Raw genomic sequence first — 17,444 nt, 5'->3', positions numbered from 1 at the left:
AGATTGAGGCATTTTTCACTGGCTGTAATAGAGCATGATGCATTTCTGATCTCTTTAGTTTTATTAACATAGTCCTTTTTTCCTTTTCTCTATGTTAAGTGTCCTTGGGTTATGTGAAAGGTGCTTAAAATCAAATGTATTATTATTATAATTGTCATAACCAGTTGAGCTCCGGGTATGGACCATTTTCTTTTCTTTCATTAAAAGAATTTTCCTAATATAAAGCGTTATCATGCGACTGAGTGAAAGGCATCTCTGGTGGTTAGTGGATGCTTTTCTATGAGACATTCTTACATTTTAAAAATATATTGTGGTGGGAGGTTATGTAGTAATTAAAGCAAAGTGACCATTTATGTAAGATGGTTTATTGTAGATAAAAAAGTCAAACATAGCTCATCATGAATAAAACTTTAACTTTCTTTTTCATTACGGGAGAAAACACAAAAGTGTCTTTGCTGCCTACCAGACTGTTTTCATCAGCTGCCACTGAAATTGTTTCCATACAGCTAAATGGACTTTTGATTGACTATAAAATTACAAAAGAGTCAATTATGGACATGGCGTAATTGTTCAGACTCCATCGATCAATCCATTGATCTGTCTAAACTTCCTCACTGTCTCCTTCCTCTCTGCTCTGTCTGTCTTTGTTACGCAAACACACCTGCATTATTTATTTATACATCAACAGCAGAAGGATCAATACAGAAACATTTTAAACACTAATCAGAGACCAAAACGATCCAAAGCATCAGATATTTAGTTAATTAAAGTCACAATGAAATGAAAATGATGTTTTCATCTCACCAGCTAATGATGCACAACAGAACACAAAAACAACAACACATTTTCCATCCACCATTCAATCACACTGCCTTCCTCTCCCTAACTGATGTCCCACTGGGTTACACTATTAAATGATCCCTTCCTGTGTTACGTCCTGTCTCCAGCATCCTACATCAAGAGGAAATATATTGTGTGTCATAAGGAAGCAAGATGCTTTGTTATTGAGACTAAAACCACAAGATTTTTTAGTTTTTGTTAGTGTCAGTTTAACCCGTGAAGTTTGGAGAACCAAACCGTCAACCCATGAGTCACTGGCGAACAGCAAGTGTATGAATGTGACATTTAGAGCTGCAACGATTAATTAATCAACAGGAGATTAATCAGCAAGTATTCTGACAATTGATTAATTGTTTCAGTCACTTTTAAAGCAAAAAATGCCCCAAATTCTCTGGTTTCAGCTTCTCAAAAATGAGGATTTGCTGCTTTTTTTAAATTGAATATCTTCAGGCTTTGGACAAAACAAGCAAATTGAAGACATCACATGGGCTTGAGAAATTGTAAATGGCATTTTTTACACATTTTTGCTGATTAGTAAATGACTAATCGGTTAATTGAAAGAATATTTGGCAGATTTATTCATTATGAAAATAATTGTTAGTTGTGGCTCTGGTGAAATCTTTCATGTCAGAATTTAAAATATAAATATATATACATTATATTTCTGGATAATCTAACAACTCTGAAGTCCATCAATTCTTCTTCTGTCAAAGTCATTTATCCTGAAACAGACCAGCGGCTGAGTAACATCACTGACCATCAATATTGATGTGTGACTGTGATATCCGCTAATGAGTGTTAGTGCCAGGAAGCTGTTCAGCCAGAGACGTACTAAACGACAGATGCATCACTCTTCAGCACTTCGTGGAATCAACTAATGACAGGTTGAAAGTGGGGAAACTCGTCATTCACAACCTCTCAGTGCATTCAAGCTGCAAGAGAGAGGAAAACATGGACGCCTGAAGCAGCCAGAGTGTTTGTTTGGCTCTAGTTTTAACTGTAGAAGCTAAATAATGTTACTGTATTGGTGTGATTGATCGGCCGTACTGAAAATCAAACTTGCATGTTTTTACAGTAACATTTTGTTGTGTGTGGACAACTGCATTCATTTAATGTCACATTAGGAGCTTCAAGGCCTCTTTTATGTACTTTACTTTTTTTAGTTAAAGAAATCTTGAACTTATGAGATCTTAGAGATAAAAGATTCATGTTTAGGACACCTGTCAACAAAAGTTGGTATGACGATTGAAAATACTGTGTATTGACAATATAGCACTACATCCATTAAAGTTGTGTTTATCTACCTTGATGGCTGATGTGAGGCGTTCAAAGTTCCCCCGTCTAAATCATGACCTCAGTGTTGATGGTATTTACACAAATATGAGATGAATGCAGCGTTACAAAAACAAAAACTAGACAAACGACCAACTCAAAGGAAGTGATGCCACTTTTTTACTGGCTTTAAAACTTGAGCTACAGCACAGGACTCCCATATTAAATGCAACTTTTTATTATTTGTAGTTATTATTGATTATATTTTTGATTTTCAGTTACACAGTTATTCTGTAAAATGTGAGAAAATAGTAAAGAAACACCTTTGAGAAGCTCCCACTGTTCAGGGAAACGTGTCCAAATTAATATACTATAGACTTATAAAGAATATCTATTTATTTTTGTTATTTTCTTTGTTTATTTTTTGTCCCTAAGTTTATCTATTCATTTATCTTGATCTTTCTTCTTTACTCAGGCCTACAGTCAGTACTGGGATAATGTTGCATTATTGTGATGCATATAATAGTTAATAAAATATTTCATTAGACATTTCAGGAGTCTGAGTCATGAATCTTTTGGCACTTTGGCTCAATAAATGACTTAATTACTTATGTAATAATTAAAATTGTCGCCAATAAATGTTTTTGAAGGTAACTAAGTAAAAGACCAATTGTTTCAGCACTAAATGATATCAATGACAACTCGTGTGTGTTTTTCTCAAGCAGTTTGTGGAAATGTTTAAATGAAAATGTTGAGAAATGTTCAGACTGGCAGCGTCTCCAGTTGGAATTTAACCTGTAACCCAGTCTCTGGTGCTGCCTTGTAGAGCTGCAACTATTAGTCGATTAATTGATTAGTAGATCCAGAAACTTAACCTCCAACTATTCTGATAATTGATTAAACATTTTGAGTCCTTTTTTTTAAGAGAAAATGTCCAAATTATCATATTCCAGCCTCTCAAATGTGAATATTTTCTTGTTTCTTCAGACTTCAGTGACAGTAAACTGAATGTCTTTGGGTTGTGGACAAAAAGACATTTTAGGACGTCACCTTGTGCTGTGGGAAACAGTGATTGAACTGGACGTTTTATAGACCAAACGATGAATCGATTAATAGAGAAAATAATCATGCAGATGAATCGATAATGAAAATAACACAGCTCTAGTGTCTTGCTCTGCTGCTTGAGCGACACACAGAAGGTGTTTTGTGTTTTCAGTCTGTCGGGTATTTGAATAAACACCCGGAGCAGTTCTGACCAGCTGGTTTGAATAGCAAAGTCAAAGTCAACAGCACACGGTGGAGAGACAAGGTCACACACAACACCTGGAGAGAGACAGAGAGAGAGAGAGAGAGAGAGAGAGAGAGAGAGAGAGAGAGAGAGAGTGTGAACATGTCATAGGGATAAAAGAGAGAGAGAGGAAAATTTGTGTGTTTTTGAGGGCTACAGGGTCCGACAACTGTGTGTGAAGGGAAAAAAACAGTGAGAAAGGTGTGTTGGAAAGATAGCGAGCTCTGCTGTGAGATATAAAGAAAGGTAGAGAGAGGGATATAAAGACCAGAAGAGAGAGAGGGCAGGAGGTGAGCCATTTTTAACCATGAACAGGAGAGCGGCTGCAGGCTACTGCTGCAATCTGCTGGAGAGACTACACAGGATTTATCATTTTAATCACTGTAAAAACAATGTCATTCAGTATTTATAGATATTATTATTATGTCAATCAGACATAATAATTGGAATAATTATCGTTGCCCAGAAACCCTCCATCCCTTCCCTTGCTTGACACCTAAAAGAGAGAACAGGATTTAAAATAATAAATCTATGCAAATAATAATAATTATAGTAAAAAACTAAATAGATAATAATTATAATTTTATTTTGAGTTTACAAAGTGGTTTGACAGAACAAAAGCAGAATACTCAAAGCAACAAAACAGCAGAAAGCTGTAAGGCCAAAACAAAAGAAACAAAGACTAAATTAGATGCAAAAACACAGTAGACAGAAGACAAAAAGACAATAAAAGATTAAAAGACAGTAAAAAGATGACATCACATAAAAGCAAGTCTTTAAAATTAGTTTTAAGAGGTGATTTAAGGGATAAAATAAAGTCCTCTCTGCAGTAACAGACAAAGTGAGCAACTAGCTTGTGAACATTGGTCGTAAAACGAGAGTTAATACTGGACTTCACGTCATCATGTGGACAGAATTATGATTGTAAATAAATAATAACGTTGCTCTGAGTCTGCCGGATGTGTAAATAGGTAATTGCTAACACGTTGGCCAAACAACTTCAAAAGGTGATAATATGTCAGGATTCTTCGGCCCTCTAGTGGTCAAAAATCAGTAAATGCAGCTTTAAGATGTGAAAAAGGTGTTTTCAAACCAGTGTTGTTTAGACTGGTTGAATGGGACTCTAGTTTGTTTTCCTCCTTGTCTGGGCAGGTCTGAACACTGTAAACGTACCAAAACAATTGTACCGAGACCCTTTGAGGAGGCGGTCTCGGTTTGGTCCCAAACAAACTCTGGAGAGGTTGTTATAAAAAGACACATTTAAATACAATTAACCCCTGAACATCCACCCTTTTTATAGAATTTTCGCCTATTTGGCCAAATGGAAAAGCTTATAACAGAAGAACTCAAAGGCCATGATGTGTTTATTAGGCTTCATTTAACAAGTGACATCTTCTAGTTTCTGGAAATGTGTTTGTTTAGCATGTGGCTAAAACACAAACAAAACTACATCAGTTCAAATGAGGCTCAAAAAAGTGTTTTTGGTCAGCAAACAGAAAAGTTTTGATTTAAAAGAACTGAAGGTTGCAGAGTTATTTCCAGATATGTGGTGCATAAGCAGGCTTTAGATAAATAAATAGAAGTCAATAATATGTTGATTCTTGCATTATTTATTTATTTATTATAAATTTATCTGACTAGTAAGGCAGGTTTGGTTGCACTGTGTCCTTCTACATATCATAATCTGTCACGTCCTGTTCATACAGTTTTAATTCTGTCATTTATAAACACTGTAAATAGATTAAAGAGTAAAATTTTCACCAGATCATCATTCGACGCCTCCTGTGTGACACATTCAGTATTTCACCTCATGTTACCAGCAGAGAGAGAGAGTGAATCTGACATCTGCTGTCTCACACACACACACACACACACACACGCACACACACACACACACCACACACACACACACACACACACACACACACACACACACACACAGCTTGTATTACTACAGTCGCTCTCAAATCACTTCCGACCTTAAATCACCTCTGAAAAAAGGAAGAAGCAGTAACTTTGCTCACATTTTAAATAAAAACCATTATTTAACTACATTTACTCCAATAACAAACAGCTACATGAGTCTGAAACAAACCAGTTGATTTGTTCAGGACTGCTACTGGTTTCAGATTATTTCAGTACACTTTGAAAGTTACTGTATAGAGACATGAAACTTCTCTAAAAGTGAGCAGTTAGTCTCCTCTTCCTCTTCTGATTGGAGATGCATTTGAAAAGTCGTCTTGATGTGTTTCACTTCAACATCTGAGTTTCAAATTTGGAGGCCAACAAGCATTACATTTTTTAACTTTTAATACCGACTGTGTTTTTTTTGTTGAGACAAAAGACGTTACAGAAGCAGCTATAATTGATATTTTTAGAACAACAGTGTCTGAGCTGTCAGTGTGCAATGTTTCTGGCTCGTAGTGATGAACCTACAGAGAATTATCAGTGACTCTGCAGCTCCTCTCGGCTTTACGGAGCTTTATAGTGAGTTTCAGCTCGTTGTTTATCTGTCCGGCTGCAACTTTACTGTTTTGGTTCACTCTCAGAGCTCTTATAGCGTCATTTTTGGCCACAGCAGGCAGCTGCTTTCAGACAAAAAGCTCTTAAAAAACCACTGTACACTACCTGCTCAGCACCAAACGTAGACTAGCTGGTGAACATAGTGGAGCATTTAGCAGCTAAAGAGCCAGATATTTTCCTCAGAAGTTGGTGGAGACCAAAAACAGAGCTAAAAGAGAGTGAATATTGGATTTACATTCACCAGGTGGACAGAAACACGACTCCACATGAACGATAATGTTGCTCGGTAACTGCTGGATGTGGAAATCAGCAAGTTTGCTAACAAGTTCAACATATCAAAAAAAGTTTAAAAAGTTGCTCAATAAAAGTCATAATGGTAATACTAATTATCTTGGATGTGCATCCTAACATAACTTCTCCTCTTCTTCTTCCCTCCGTCTCTCTGCTCAGGTGAGTGCTATGTCTGCGCCTCTAACGAGCCCTACCGGAAGGTCGACTACACCAAGATCTCCATCCCAAGCTGGAAGCCGGGCGCCAGCACTGGGCCCGGTGCAGCGAGCACGGCCCGGTCCTCCACAGTGTCGGCCGGGGTGTCAACGAGCGCCACCGCCGGCGCTAAAGAGCGTCCTGAAGGTCGCGAGGGCAGAGAGAGCAAAGACTTCATCAAACCCAAACTGGTGACGGTGATCCGCAGCGGCGTGAAGCCTCGCAAGGCGGTGAGGATCCTCCTGAACAAGAAGACGGCTCACTCCTTCGACCAAGTGCTGGCCGACATCACGGAGGCCATCAAGCTGGACTCCGGGGCCGTAAAGAGGCTGTACACGCTGGATGGAAAGCAGGTGAGATGATGTTTGAGGGCTTCTTTCTAGACGCAACACTAAACTTTGACGTTCAGCAAACATACAGAGAGAAATGCATCGACTGAACCAGTTTCTGCACCGACAGGAGCAGGAAATACATCAGAAATCACTACAACAGGTTGCAGCTACACAATAAATAGTGTTTTTTAGTAAGGAACACCCTTTACTTTTTCACTTTCTCTTTACAAACATAGACAAACTGTTACTATCAGTTTTTTCTCCCTTTAATTCAGTGTTGGATGATGGAATCAGTTGTCAAGTTGTCAGTTAGCCAATCAGAAGAAAGTTATTCAGCAACTATTCTGCCAATCAGTTCATGATTTTGATCGTTTTTCAAGCGAACGACAGAAGAAAGACAGAACAAACATGAAGGCTGCAAAGCCTCCATCACTGGCATCTAAATAAAAACCAATAAAAACTAATAAATTCAATCAGGTTTCACTTGTTAGCAAAACGCTCATGAAACACGACAAAAGAAGCTAATTTAAGCTTTTTATCTGGTGTCCTGATCTTCTCTCTCTGACGATATTACATGAATATAATTCACATTCATTTATTAACTTCTGGTGGAATCGTATCATGATGATATGATCATATTTCATCTTTTTACAAAGTTCTGTTGAAAATTTGAGCAAAATTTTATTTGATACTAACAAAATTAGTTGTTTTTGTTTCACGTGTATGAAGAGTTTCGTCTGATGTAAAACAGTGAAACATTTCATTTGAATTAAACAACAAATGTGGTTATTTTATGTGATTTTGCACATATTCACTACAGAACATCTGAAAATAGCTCTAAACTATTATTAGACTGACCCAAAATATTAAATTGCATCACTTTTTAGAAAGTAACTGCTGATATCAGGATCAGTTATGTATAAAAGAACATATTTTAAGGTGGAATTCTTAGTGTAAAGTGAGTTCAGCCTCTTTGAAGCTTAATATACGACACTTTCAGCTAAATATAGCGTCTGTTTAAAGTCCTGGAACCGCGACAGTCAGCTAAAGTTAATTTTTTCCTTTGTCATGTCGAACAGACTCTGATCCTCTCTGAAACTCTTTTTGTCGTATTGAGTTAAGAGTTTTGGATTTAAACGTGTCACACGCTTGCTGGCGGTACTATTTTTACCACACACACACTTTTACACACACACACACACACACACACTTACACATGCTTTGAAGATGCAGATAAGAGTGTCGGCTGTGACACAATGACAGTGGAGAGCTGAGGAGAAGCAGAGACAGCAGGAGGCTGGTCGGGGCGTCGGCGTGACTGAAGGAAGGTTGTTACAGTGAACGCAGCTCAGATTTAAACACTCACACACACGTAGCGAGTCCACCCACGAACACACAGATGATCCTGTAAGCACAAAGCATCACTGAGATGTTGCTGCAGCGCTCGCTGGTCTTCAGGAAATACAAGTGATGTACGTACGTAAAGCAAAAAAACAATAAAAGCTTCCATCACATACAGATCTGTTTTAAAATAGTTTCCACTGATCCAGATTTAAACCTGCAGTGCAGAACTTTTACATATAAATGAACATCTGTTACATTCAAGCCAAATAAGTTCACATAATGCTGATTAAGCCCATCACTGCCAGATAAATCTCTGGGTTTGACATTCACCGCGCTGGCTGGATGAATACATACTGAGCATGCTCTGTGCACACTAGAGACTTCCACCAGCGGAGCCGGCTAACGTCCGGTTAGCTCTCTGCTAACTTAAAATGGGGATAAAATAATTTAATCGTGCGGCTCTTCTAGACTTTCCAAATGTTATCAGACTGAATGGATTAAATTCTGACAGTAAAACGAGTCATTTCGCGGGAGATGTGACGCTCAAAACAATTTATCTGCCGTTTTACAGCCGCAGCAGTAGAAGTCTACAGCAGAGCCTTCGACGTCATCGGTGTTGACAGTGTTTTTGTAATTACTGTCACTGCCAGAAGGGGGAGACAAACGTCCCAAACTGCATCTTTAACTTTTAATGAAATTAATTTTTTTTTTACAACTTTTAAATTTAATTGTTGGAAAAATAATCTTTAGTTGCACCTTTTGGTGTGATTCTGTGTTTTTGGGTAAAACATTTCAACACATGACATCAGGGCTGCAACTAATTATTATTTTCATTATTGATTCAGCTAATGATTAATCAATTAGTTGTTTGGACCATGTTGATGACAGAGAGCCAAAGATGAGAAATGTCTTGTTTTGTTCTCAACACAAAGATTTTCAGTTTACTGTCATTGAGGACTAAAGAAACCAGAAAATATTCACATTTGAGAAGCTGAAATCAGAGAATTTGGACATTTCTTCTTAAAAAAATGACTCAAAATTAATAGTTGGCAACTAATCGATAAATCGGCTGCAGACAAGCTGTTCACCTGACAGAGATGATGATATATTATAAACTGTTTAATATTCATTTTGCAGGACAGAACCACATAAAAAACAAACAAAAATACAGACTCGTTTACTCTTAATGAAGCCTTTTATTCTCTCTGCCTCAGACGGCTTCACTTTTTTTCAGACAGTCTGAATGAAACAAGGTCGGAGTGTGTGTGTGTGTATATGTGTGTGTGTGTGTGTCTGTGTGTGTGTGTCTGTCCTCCCTCTGTCCTTTCAGTTTGTGCAGCCACTTCAAGCAGTGGGACAGAAACCCCATCACACACACACACACACATTGACACTGCAGTGTGGTTACCATGGTAACCAGACATCCGGTAACAACCCCTTACTCCCCACACACACACACACACACACACACACACACACACACACACACACACGCACATGCTGTGCAGCTCCGGAGGCGGTAAGTAAAAAGTAAAACAAGGGAGGAGTGAGAGGTAAAATCGAGGACAAAAGGAGGGAGGGAAGAAAAGGAGGGATGGAGGAGGAGAGGATGAAACTGGGAAGGAGACGGAGGAAGGAAGGAAGGGTAAAGTGAAAAGATGTATGTGTGTGTGTCGTCGCCAGTGTCTCCACAGCAACTGTACAGCATTAAAATTCCTCGGTAGCACAACTCAAGTTTATTTGTTCAGCACGTTTCAACAACAAGGTAACTCAGACTGATTTACATTAAACATTAAAGAATCAACACAAGACAATATAAAAAGACATTTAAATACAGTTAAAAAGAGATAAATAGGAAATAAAAATAAGCTAAAATAGAATAAGAGATAAAACAGGAGAGTAAAAGTTGTAGTTTAGTGTAAAATATCAATAAAAAGTCTTCGGCTGTGATTTAATAGAACTGAGAGTTGCAGATATGTGGAGCAAAAACACTGAACGCTGCGTCTCCAGGTTTAGTTTTGACTGTGGGGACAGGAAGCAGACCTGATCCAGACCACCTTAGAGGTCTTGATGGTTCATAACGTAGCAGCAGAACCGTTTAATGCTTAAAAAAACAACAGTTTTAAAATCAAGTCTTTGACAGACAGGAAGCCAGTGTAAAGATCTGAGAACTGGACTAATGTGATCCACTCTCCTGGTCTTAGTGAGGACTGTGAATCAGCTCCAGCTGTCTGATCCACTTTTTAGAGAGACCTGGAAAGACACCATTACAGTAGTCGAGTCTACTGAAGGTTTTCCAAATCCTGCTGAGACATAAGTCCTTTTAAGACCTGGTAGCATTTAAAACTTAACATTAAATACACTGAAAAGACGGATCAGTCATGTGGTCCCGAGTGATCTGGTGTCTGTTGGTTTATGATTTTTTTATTGTATCATTGTAAATTGTGTGTTTTGTGTTGACTTTCTTGTTGAGTCTTGTGCAGTTGATGTATTTTACTGTTGAGTTTAATGTATTTTAAGGCCCATTTAAGGACATTAAGGGCGTTATAAACTAGCTTAGGCTATAAATAGAGTATTAATAACAAAGGGAAATTAAAGTATTAGAGCCACTTGACATAAATCAAGATTCAGAAACAATGAGGTAGATAAAAGAAAAGAAATGCAATTTAAGGCTAAATTATATACAATAACTAAATAGACTAACTCAAATATGAAAAATAAGTAGAATAACTAAAAATAGAATAGAGACTAGAGATATAACCATAACTATAATACTATATAATATTAACTGAGTATACACTGTGTTGTGCTGTGTGGCATTAGTTCATTCTACATACTTATCCCTATTCAAATAATTATTAAATAAATACATTTAAATTGCAGAAATTTTGACAGCACTATCAGTCGATTTGTTTGCAGGATTAATGGAAACTGTGTTTCCATGTTTAAATTTGATGAAATTTATTTGAAGGTCCAACGTGTACGATTTAGTGGCATCTAGCGGTGAAGTTGCAGATTGCAACCAACTGAATACCCTCAACCTGCCCTCCAAGCATGAAAGTTCCTCTCTAGAGCCAGTGTTTGGTTTGTCCGTTCTGGGCTACTGTAGAAACATGGTGGTGCAACATGGCGGGCCCCCGTGGAGGAGGACTAGCTCCCTCTGTAGATCATGGATGTATAATAAGAGCTGGATACGGCGCCACAGCTCAGCCTTGCAGCCAGTTTTTTTCCCCAGTGGCCACTCGCGGTATTGCAGCGAAAAATCCTTTCCCCCATAGACCACCACTGTAAAAGAGACGTCTGTAAACTGTTGACGGGACACCTCGAACTGCAAACAATGTCAATTATAACCCTTTCTTGAGCCGAGAAAAGTGCTTTAAAAATCTGTGACGTCATCACAATGTAAAGTCTATGGGCCGAGCGTGAGCTGGTGGGCGGAGCCAGTGGGGGAAACACTACTGTGCATATTAAGTGGGCCGCACAACGCGGAAGCAAACCCAGAAGCTAGGAACTTTTTTTGGCCTATGCGCCAGATGAGCAACTCCTATAGGACTGAATGGGCGCCATTTTTAGTCCAGTATCCAGCTCTTATAATACATCCATGATGTAGATATAAAGGCTCGTTCTACGGTAACGAAAACACAATGATTCTTATTTTCAGGTGATTATAAACTAATTAAAACATACTTATGAATATTTTATTACATTCTGCTAGATGCCACTAAATTCTACATACTGCACCTTTAATTAGTAATATACTTAATATAATAAGTCAAATTAATTTTTCTAGATCTGGTGTTAAAAAGCTTCACAATAGAAAAAAATACAGTTTATATACACAATATAAAAATAATGTTGTGTTTACTGTGTCTATGTCTGTCCTGCACTGTGTAGATGAATACAGATTTTTTAATTAACTGTACATATAGATCCTGTTAATACAGTGTTTACACTCCAATTAATATTTATTATTATCTACACTGGTATTCACTTCTCTAATTATATTCTGTTTTTTACACAGTTTTTTATTCTGTTAAAACACATAGTTCACCCTCATTACACAGAATCTTTGTACGTCTCCTACATTGTTTATTGTTGTTTAATGTTTATGTTTATTGTTTTCTTTTCTGTTGACATCAGGACCACACTGAATAAATCTGATTTTGATTGTCAACAGCTTCATTAATTCATCAAATAATCTGTTAGTTTTCACTACGTCACCAAACCTGAGAACTAAATATTTGCAAAGTCATGCAGATTAATTTTCTGTGCAACCTTTTTCCTTTTTTTCATCTTTCTCTATCTAATCCCTCTTTTCTTCACCTGTTTATCTCCCACGTTGTGTTTACTCCTCTCTCTCTCTCTCTCTCTCTCTCGCTGCCTAAATCTGGAACATTTTGATGTACGATTTGTATTTAATCCTCAAGACAGCAGCGTTTGTTTCTGTGTGTCGGAGCCAGTTGAAGCGCTGCCAGCGTCAAACGTGATTAAAATATTCCCAGCTGTCGTCTGCTTAGTCAAACACACACACACACACACGTCTGTCAATCCAGTGTCCCAAAAGTTTGATTAACAAACCTGTGTGTGTGTGTGTGTGTGTGTGTGTGTGTGTGTGTGTGTGTGTGTGTGTGTGTGTGTGTGTGTGTGTGTGTGTGTGTGTGTGTGTGTGTAGCTGACCTGTCTGCAGGATTTCTTCGGGGATGACGATGTGTTCATGGCGTGCGGGCCGGAGAAGTTTCGCTACGCTCAGGACGACTTCGTGCTCACACACACCAGCAAAACACAGTCCTTCGTTAATGGTGAGACACACACACACACACACACACACACACACACACACACACTTTTTGTAAAGATGTATTTATTGGAGAAGCTTGAAGGAGGATAAAAGTTGGATACAGAAATGAATAAAGAAGTGAAACAAATAAAACCTGACAAGACAGAAACTAGAATTATGTGAGAATATAAGTAAGTAGATTTATATGTAATTTATTTACAGATAATTCTCCTAAAAGATGCCAGAACTGATCATCAGTCAAAGATAATTAGACAGCAGAGCTCTTTTCTTCCTTTTTTTCCCTGTCAAAGAGTTTTTAGGGAGTTTTTCCTCATTTGAATCAGTGGTCTGAAGACAGGATGTTATATGACTGTAAAACCTCCTGAGGAACGTTTGTGATTTGGGTTATAATAAAAATAAAACTGACTTAAAGGTGGAAACAAAACTTTATTTATTGAGTTTAAAGGTTCATTGTTGACATTTGAAAATAGTAGTTTGAATTATTTGTCAAACATTTTTTATAAAACGTCATCATAACATAATCAATCACAAAATATCAGGTCTTTATCAAGGAAATTAAAGCTGATTTTAGAATTAGTGCATTATAACGCAGTGATTTATGTAGATTTACTCGTGTACTAGCATTATTATTGAAAGCATGATAACCAAATTAATCATAATTTGCATCATTTGTTAATTGTTAGTTTGATATATATTTATATAAATGAGGAAAATAACATTTCTATACTTTTTGTTGGTACATATGTACCTGCAAACAAGTCAATCACAACCTTAATAAAACAACACGTGCAGATGATGTTCCAACGAAGATAAAAGACGTCTGTCAATGTTTGTTTGGTCGCAGATGAAACTACTGCGGTTGCTACTAGCAACGGTAAACCCAACTGAAACCAACTGCTGTTTTTGCTTTAAATAACTCAAAGTGTAATTTCTATTAAAAATAAACATTAAGTAACCGTTATATATCTCTCCCTCTCTGTCTGTTTCTCTCTCTCTCTCCAGAGTGCAGGGCCAAGGCGTCTCGCGCTACCGTCCCTCAGAAGACTACAACTCCCAAGTCTCCCAGCAGCTCCAGCTTCTCCACCTCTAAGACTCCACCCAAGACCCCGTCCAGAACAAAGTCACCTGCCCCAGGTGAGAACTGAAGGGAAACCACCCTAAAAAAAAAAACTGGGGGGGATATGAAACGGGAAAACTCGGCAGCCACACATTTCTCTGTTCTGTATTTCTCTGTTTAGCATCTTCAGGTTATGCTAACCCATTGTTGCTAACTTTGGAGCTAACCCCCTTTATTTTTCCAGCATTTGGGAAAACAACAGACGTGACTTTTTGGTATTTATTAACTGACACGCTGTAGTCTGTACTGTACATTTACTGCCAGACAGACAACTTACTACTAACCTTTTCCTCTGCCCCGCTCGCATCCACTGTCGCTCTCTCCCGCTCGCTACGCAAATATACTCCTTAACGGAGCCACGCGACCAGTGGTTTCCCCGGCAACGACAGAGGTTGACTCACGTACCGGAACAGCGCTGCACAGAGACTCCCAAACGCTGTCGATATCAAATATTAAAAAACATTTTTTTGGCCTGGCGGGGGTTCTCGTTGTGTCATTATGGAGAAACACAGATTCAGTAAACGCTCAGTAACCGTTGAGGACAGTTAGACCCAGCAGGCTCCGTTAGGTTGGGCGAGTTCAAAGTTGTGAAAACAACGGGGGTGTTTTGAATACACTCCGTTGTTTTCACAGGTAATTTGTTAATCTGTCCCTCCCGCCGCAGGAAATAATGGATTAATCCTGGAAAGCTATTGATGTAGCACTTTTCTCCTTATGAAAATAACACGGAGATTATTCGACCAATGAGAATTTAGTCGGACGAGAGCATATCGACCAACTAATCGACCAGCAGACTACAGCCCTACAGATAAAACGATGATTGTGCCGCGTTCTGTTTCACAATGATGCTCTTCTTTTGTCTTGTGTTACAAATCCAGCGCATTTTTTTCCTTTACAGCAGTAAAGACTCTGACGTTCAACATTGTTTAGTAGCTACTCAGGTCAGATATGTGTGAGAAGCAGACAAACAGCCTCTATAATGTAATTATAAGTAGAATAGTTCATTCTGTCAGCAGCTCCTGACCAGCGGTTTGCTAACCAGCCGTCACCAGACTGACTGACAGCAGCAACTTACTGAACCAAAATAGTTTTCATGTCAGCTTAACGGGAAGAAATCGTCAGTGTTTGTATTTATTTATTAATTCATTGATTTTATTTCCCCGCCTACGGTATCAAGTGAGGGGAATCTGCCTGTAGAGAACCAGACGAGCTCACAGTCCTGATCAATCAATGTAGATACTGTCAATAAGTTCAAAACACATATACAGCAGGATATTGGTTTGAGTTAAACAGTTGTCTAACGCAACAGAAACAGATTCGGAGCATAAAAAAACACAGAGGGTCTCTGTGAGTCTGTGTGGATCAATAGATTTAATAAAATGGAAGCAGTTCTGAGTCAATGAGTAATCGTGTTAAATATTTGTGATTGTGATTTTTGCCATAATCAATCAGCCCTAATAAGAGCGTAAAACTTCTCTCACAGTGAATTATCTGCAGATAAGATCCTGTTGGCTTCAAACATGTGACTCTCCAGATGTTAAATATAATCAGATTAATGTGTTTTTGATGTTTATTATTTACATTTTAGACTTTTTTCAAACAACCAGCTGAGTCACTTTACGCTCATATACAGCACTGACCCAGGATTTAGTTTTTGGTCTTTGTGGACCAGTTTTGGCTCAAATACAGAAGCTGTTTAAATCAATGTGAGTCCAGCAGCAGCCCTGATGAGTTAATCTGCTGTTTGGTCAAACAGTTTGAGGCAGATAAAACTCAGCGTGTTGTGCTTTGCTCAGTGGCGCTACGGACGGCGACACACTGGGACTGTTGAACATGTAACTTTTTTATTTATTCTTTTTATTGCGACTAATCAAAAGGCTCCTTTCCTCTCGTCCGTAGCCAATGAGGCCTCAGGATCACAGTCAGGTGGAAAGACGTCCAGGTCGAGCCCCTCCCCCACCAGCCCCGGGACCCGACGCAGCCTCAAGGTCCGATTGATTGATTGATTGATTGATTGATTGATTGATTGATGTGTTAGCAACTGAAGTTCTCCAAATACTGTTTTTATTCCTCAACTATAAAATATTATTTATAATATTATCATCATCATCATCAATGTTGATTAGCACATTGTGTCAGAAACTACACTGAGATGTTGCATGGTAACCAATCAGATACATATTTATTGATTATTGAGCACTTAATTAATACTAAAAGTATATTGCAGTGTTATAGTGAAGTCACAGAAATCATAAAACAGATAAGAAACAAAATACAGCAAAAATAACGTGCACATATATGTGAATAAATCAAAAACAATAATAAAAACCAGCGAATGGAGACTGAATATATCATATATTATATTCTTTAACACTAATATATAACAAATCTCTATCATGACAGTCTCTAGTAAGTACTGCACATTCATGGTGCTGAAATATGTTTGTAACTAATCAGAAACAAAACAAACATTTCTTTCTGTCTGCAGATTTCTCCTCGTCGTGCTTCCTCCACAGACGTAAACGGAGACGCCAAACAGGCCGATGATGATGCCGTTGAAGGTTTGTGTTTGTTTTGATGTTTACAATCATTCGTCTGAGTCTGAAACACAAAGACGGTTAATTTCCCTTTTTGTCGAGATTGTCGGGAACATGTTGTTCACATTTTGAATCTCTGGTGCAGTTTAAGAAGAACTCATCTCAAGCAAAGACTAAAAAAAGTTGAACTTTTTGATAAAAGAGCTGAGTCGTGCAACTTTTTAAAAACATCTTTATGACAGAAGCTCAAGTTGTTCGACAGCTGGATGAAAGATCTGAGACTTTGTGGGTTTTTTGGATGAATATTAAAGTGAATTTTTAAAATCAGCATTTGAGTCAGTGAAATGAACCACAGCTTAAAGCCTTCAGCTTCTGGAGTTATAAAGAGTTTGTCTGTATGTTTATTACTAACACGTAGCAAATAAAAAAAACAAGATAAGAATAAGAAATACAATGAACAGTACAGCAAACTCTCAATAAGCAAAGTCTCATAAATAAATATTATGTCTGAAAAGGAGTATACCCCTTCTCTATAACTCATTAAGTCAATATTTATCATATATACAACTCATAAACTACCCCAATGATATTATGTACAACTCAAATATCCACCCAGATATAAATTAATTACCTCAGTGTTCATCCTATCGATGCTTCCTCATCACTACACCTCTTAAAAAGGATATTTTGTACTTGACTTGATGTATATTTGCACTTTGCTTGAGTTCTGCATCACAGCACAGTTCCAGCTTTTCACTCTGAGGGTTTCACGAGTGTTTGAAGATGAAAATACCAACGAAAGATTGAAAACCTACGAAGCAGAAAAGACGTTTGAGTTTTTGAGTTTAAGATGGAATCAGAGTGAATTTTTTTTAAAGCTGACATCTTAATGGAAGCTGTTAAACTC

At 37.9% G+C, this 17,444-nt stretch overlaps 1 protein-coding gene and 1 long non-coding RNA gene across 3 annotated transcripts in view; one reads left to right on the top strand and one right to left on the bottom strand.

Moving 5' to 3' along the window:
* Nucleotides 1-17,444, top strand: part of LOC137174991 (serine/threonine-protein kinase DCLK2-like) — a 30,053-nt gene that overhangs the window by 5,180 nt on the left and 7,429 nt on the right. Inside the window, exons 4-8 of the mRNA XM_067580585.1 lie at nt 6,374-6,762; nt 12,758-12,884; nt 13,886-14,017; nt 15,900-15,988; nt 16,489-16,561. Of these exons, the coding sequence (XP_067436686.1) occupies nt 6,374-6,762; nt 12,758-12,884; nt 13,886-14,017; nt 15,900-15,988; nt 16,489-16,561 (810 nt within the window). The remainder of the gene's footprint in view (nt 1-6,373; nt 6,763-12,757; nt 12,885-13,885; nt 14,018-15,899; nt 15,989-16,488; nt 16,562-17,444) is intronic.
* Nucleotides 8,243-14,550, bottom strand: LOC137175019 (uncharacterized). 2 transcript variants are annotated; one of them, XR_010925529.1, is made up of 3 exons: nt 14,278-14,550; nt 12,763-12,873; nt 8,243-12,594 (listed from the first exon to the last, which is right to left on the bottom strand). It is a non-coding gene; the product is annotated as an uncharacterized lncRNA (long non-coding RNA). The 2 variants fall into 2 exon arrangements; XR_010925530.1 differs by having other exon boundaries at nt 14,285-14,550.

The sequence above is a fragment of the Thunnus thynnus genome, chromosome 22 (assembly GCF_963924715.1).
Source record: "Thunnus thynnus chromosome 22, fThuThy2.1, whole genome shotgun sequence".
Lineage (NCBI taxonomy): Eukaryota > Metazoa > Chordata > Actinopteri > Scombriformes > Scombridae > Thunnus > Thunnus thynnus.
The sequence above is the reverse complement of the archived record's forward strand: the minus strand, read 5'-3'. Positions and strand labels throughout refer to the sequence as shown.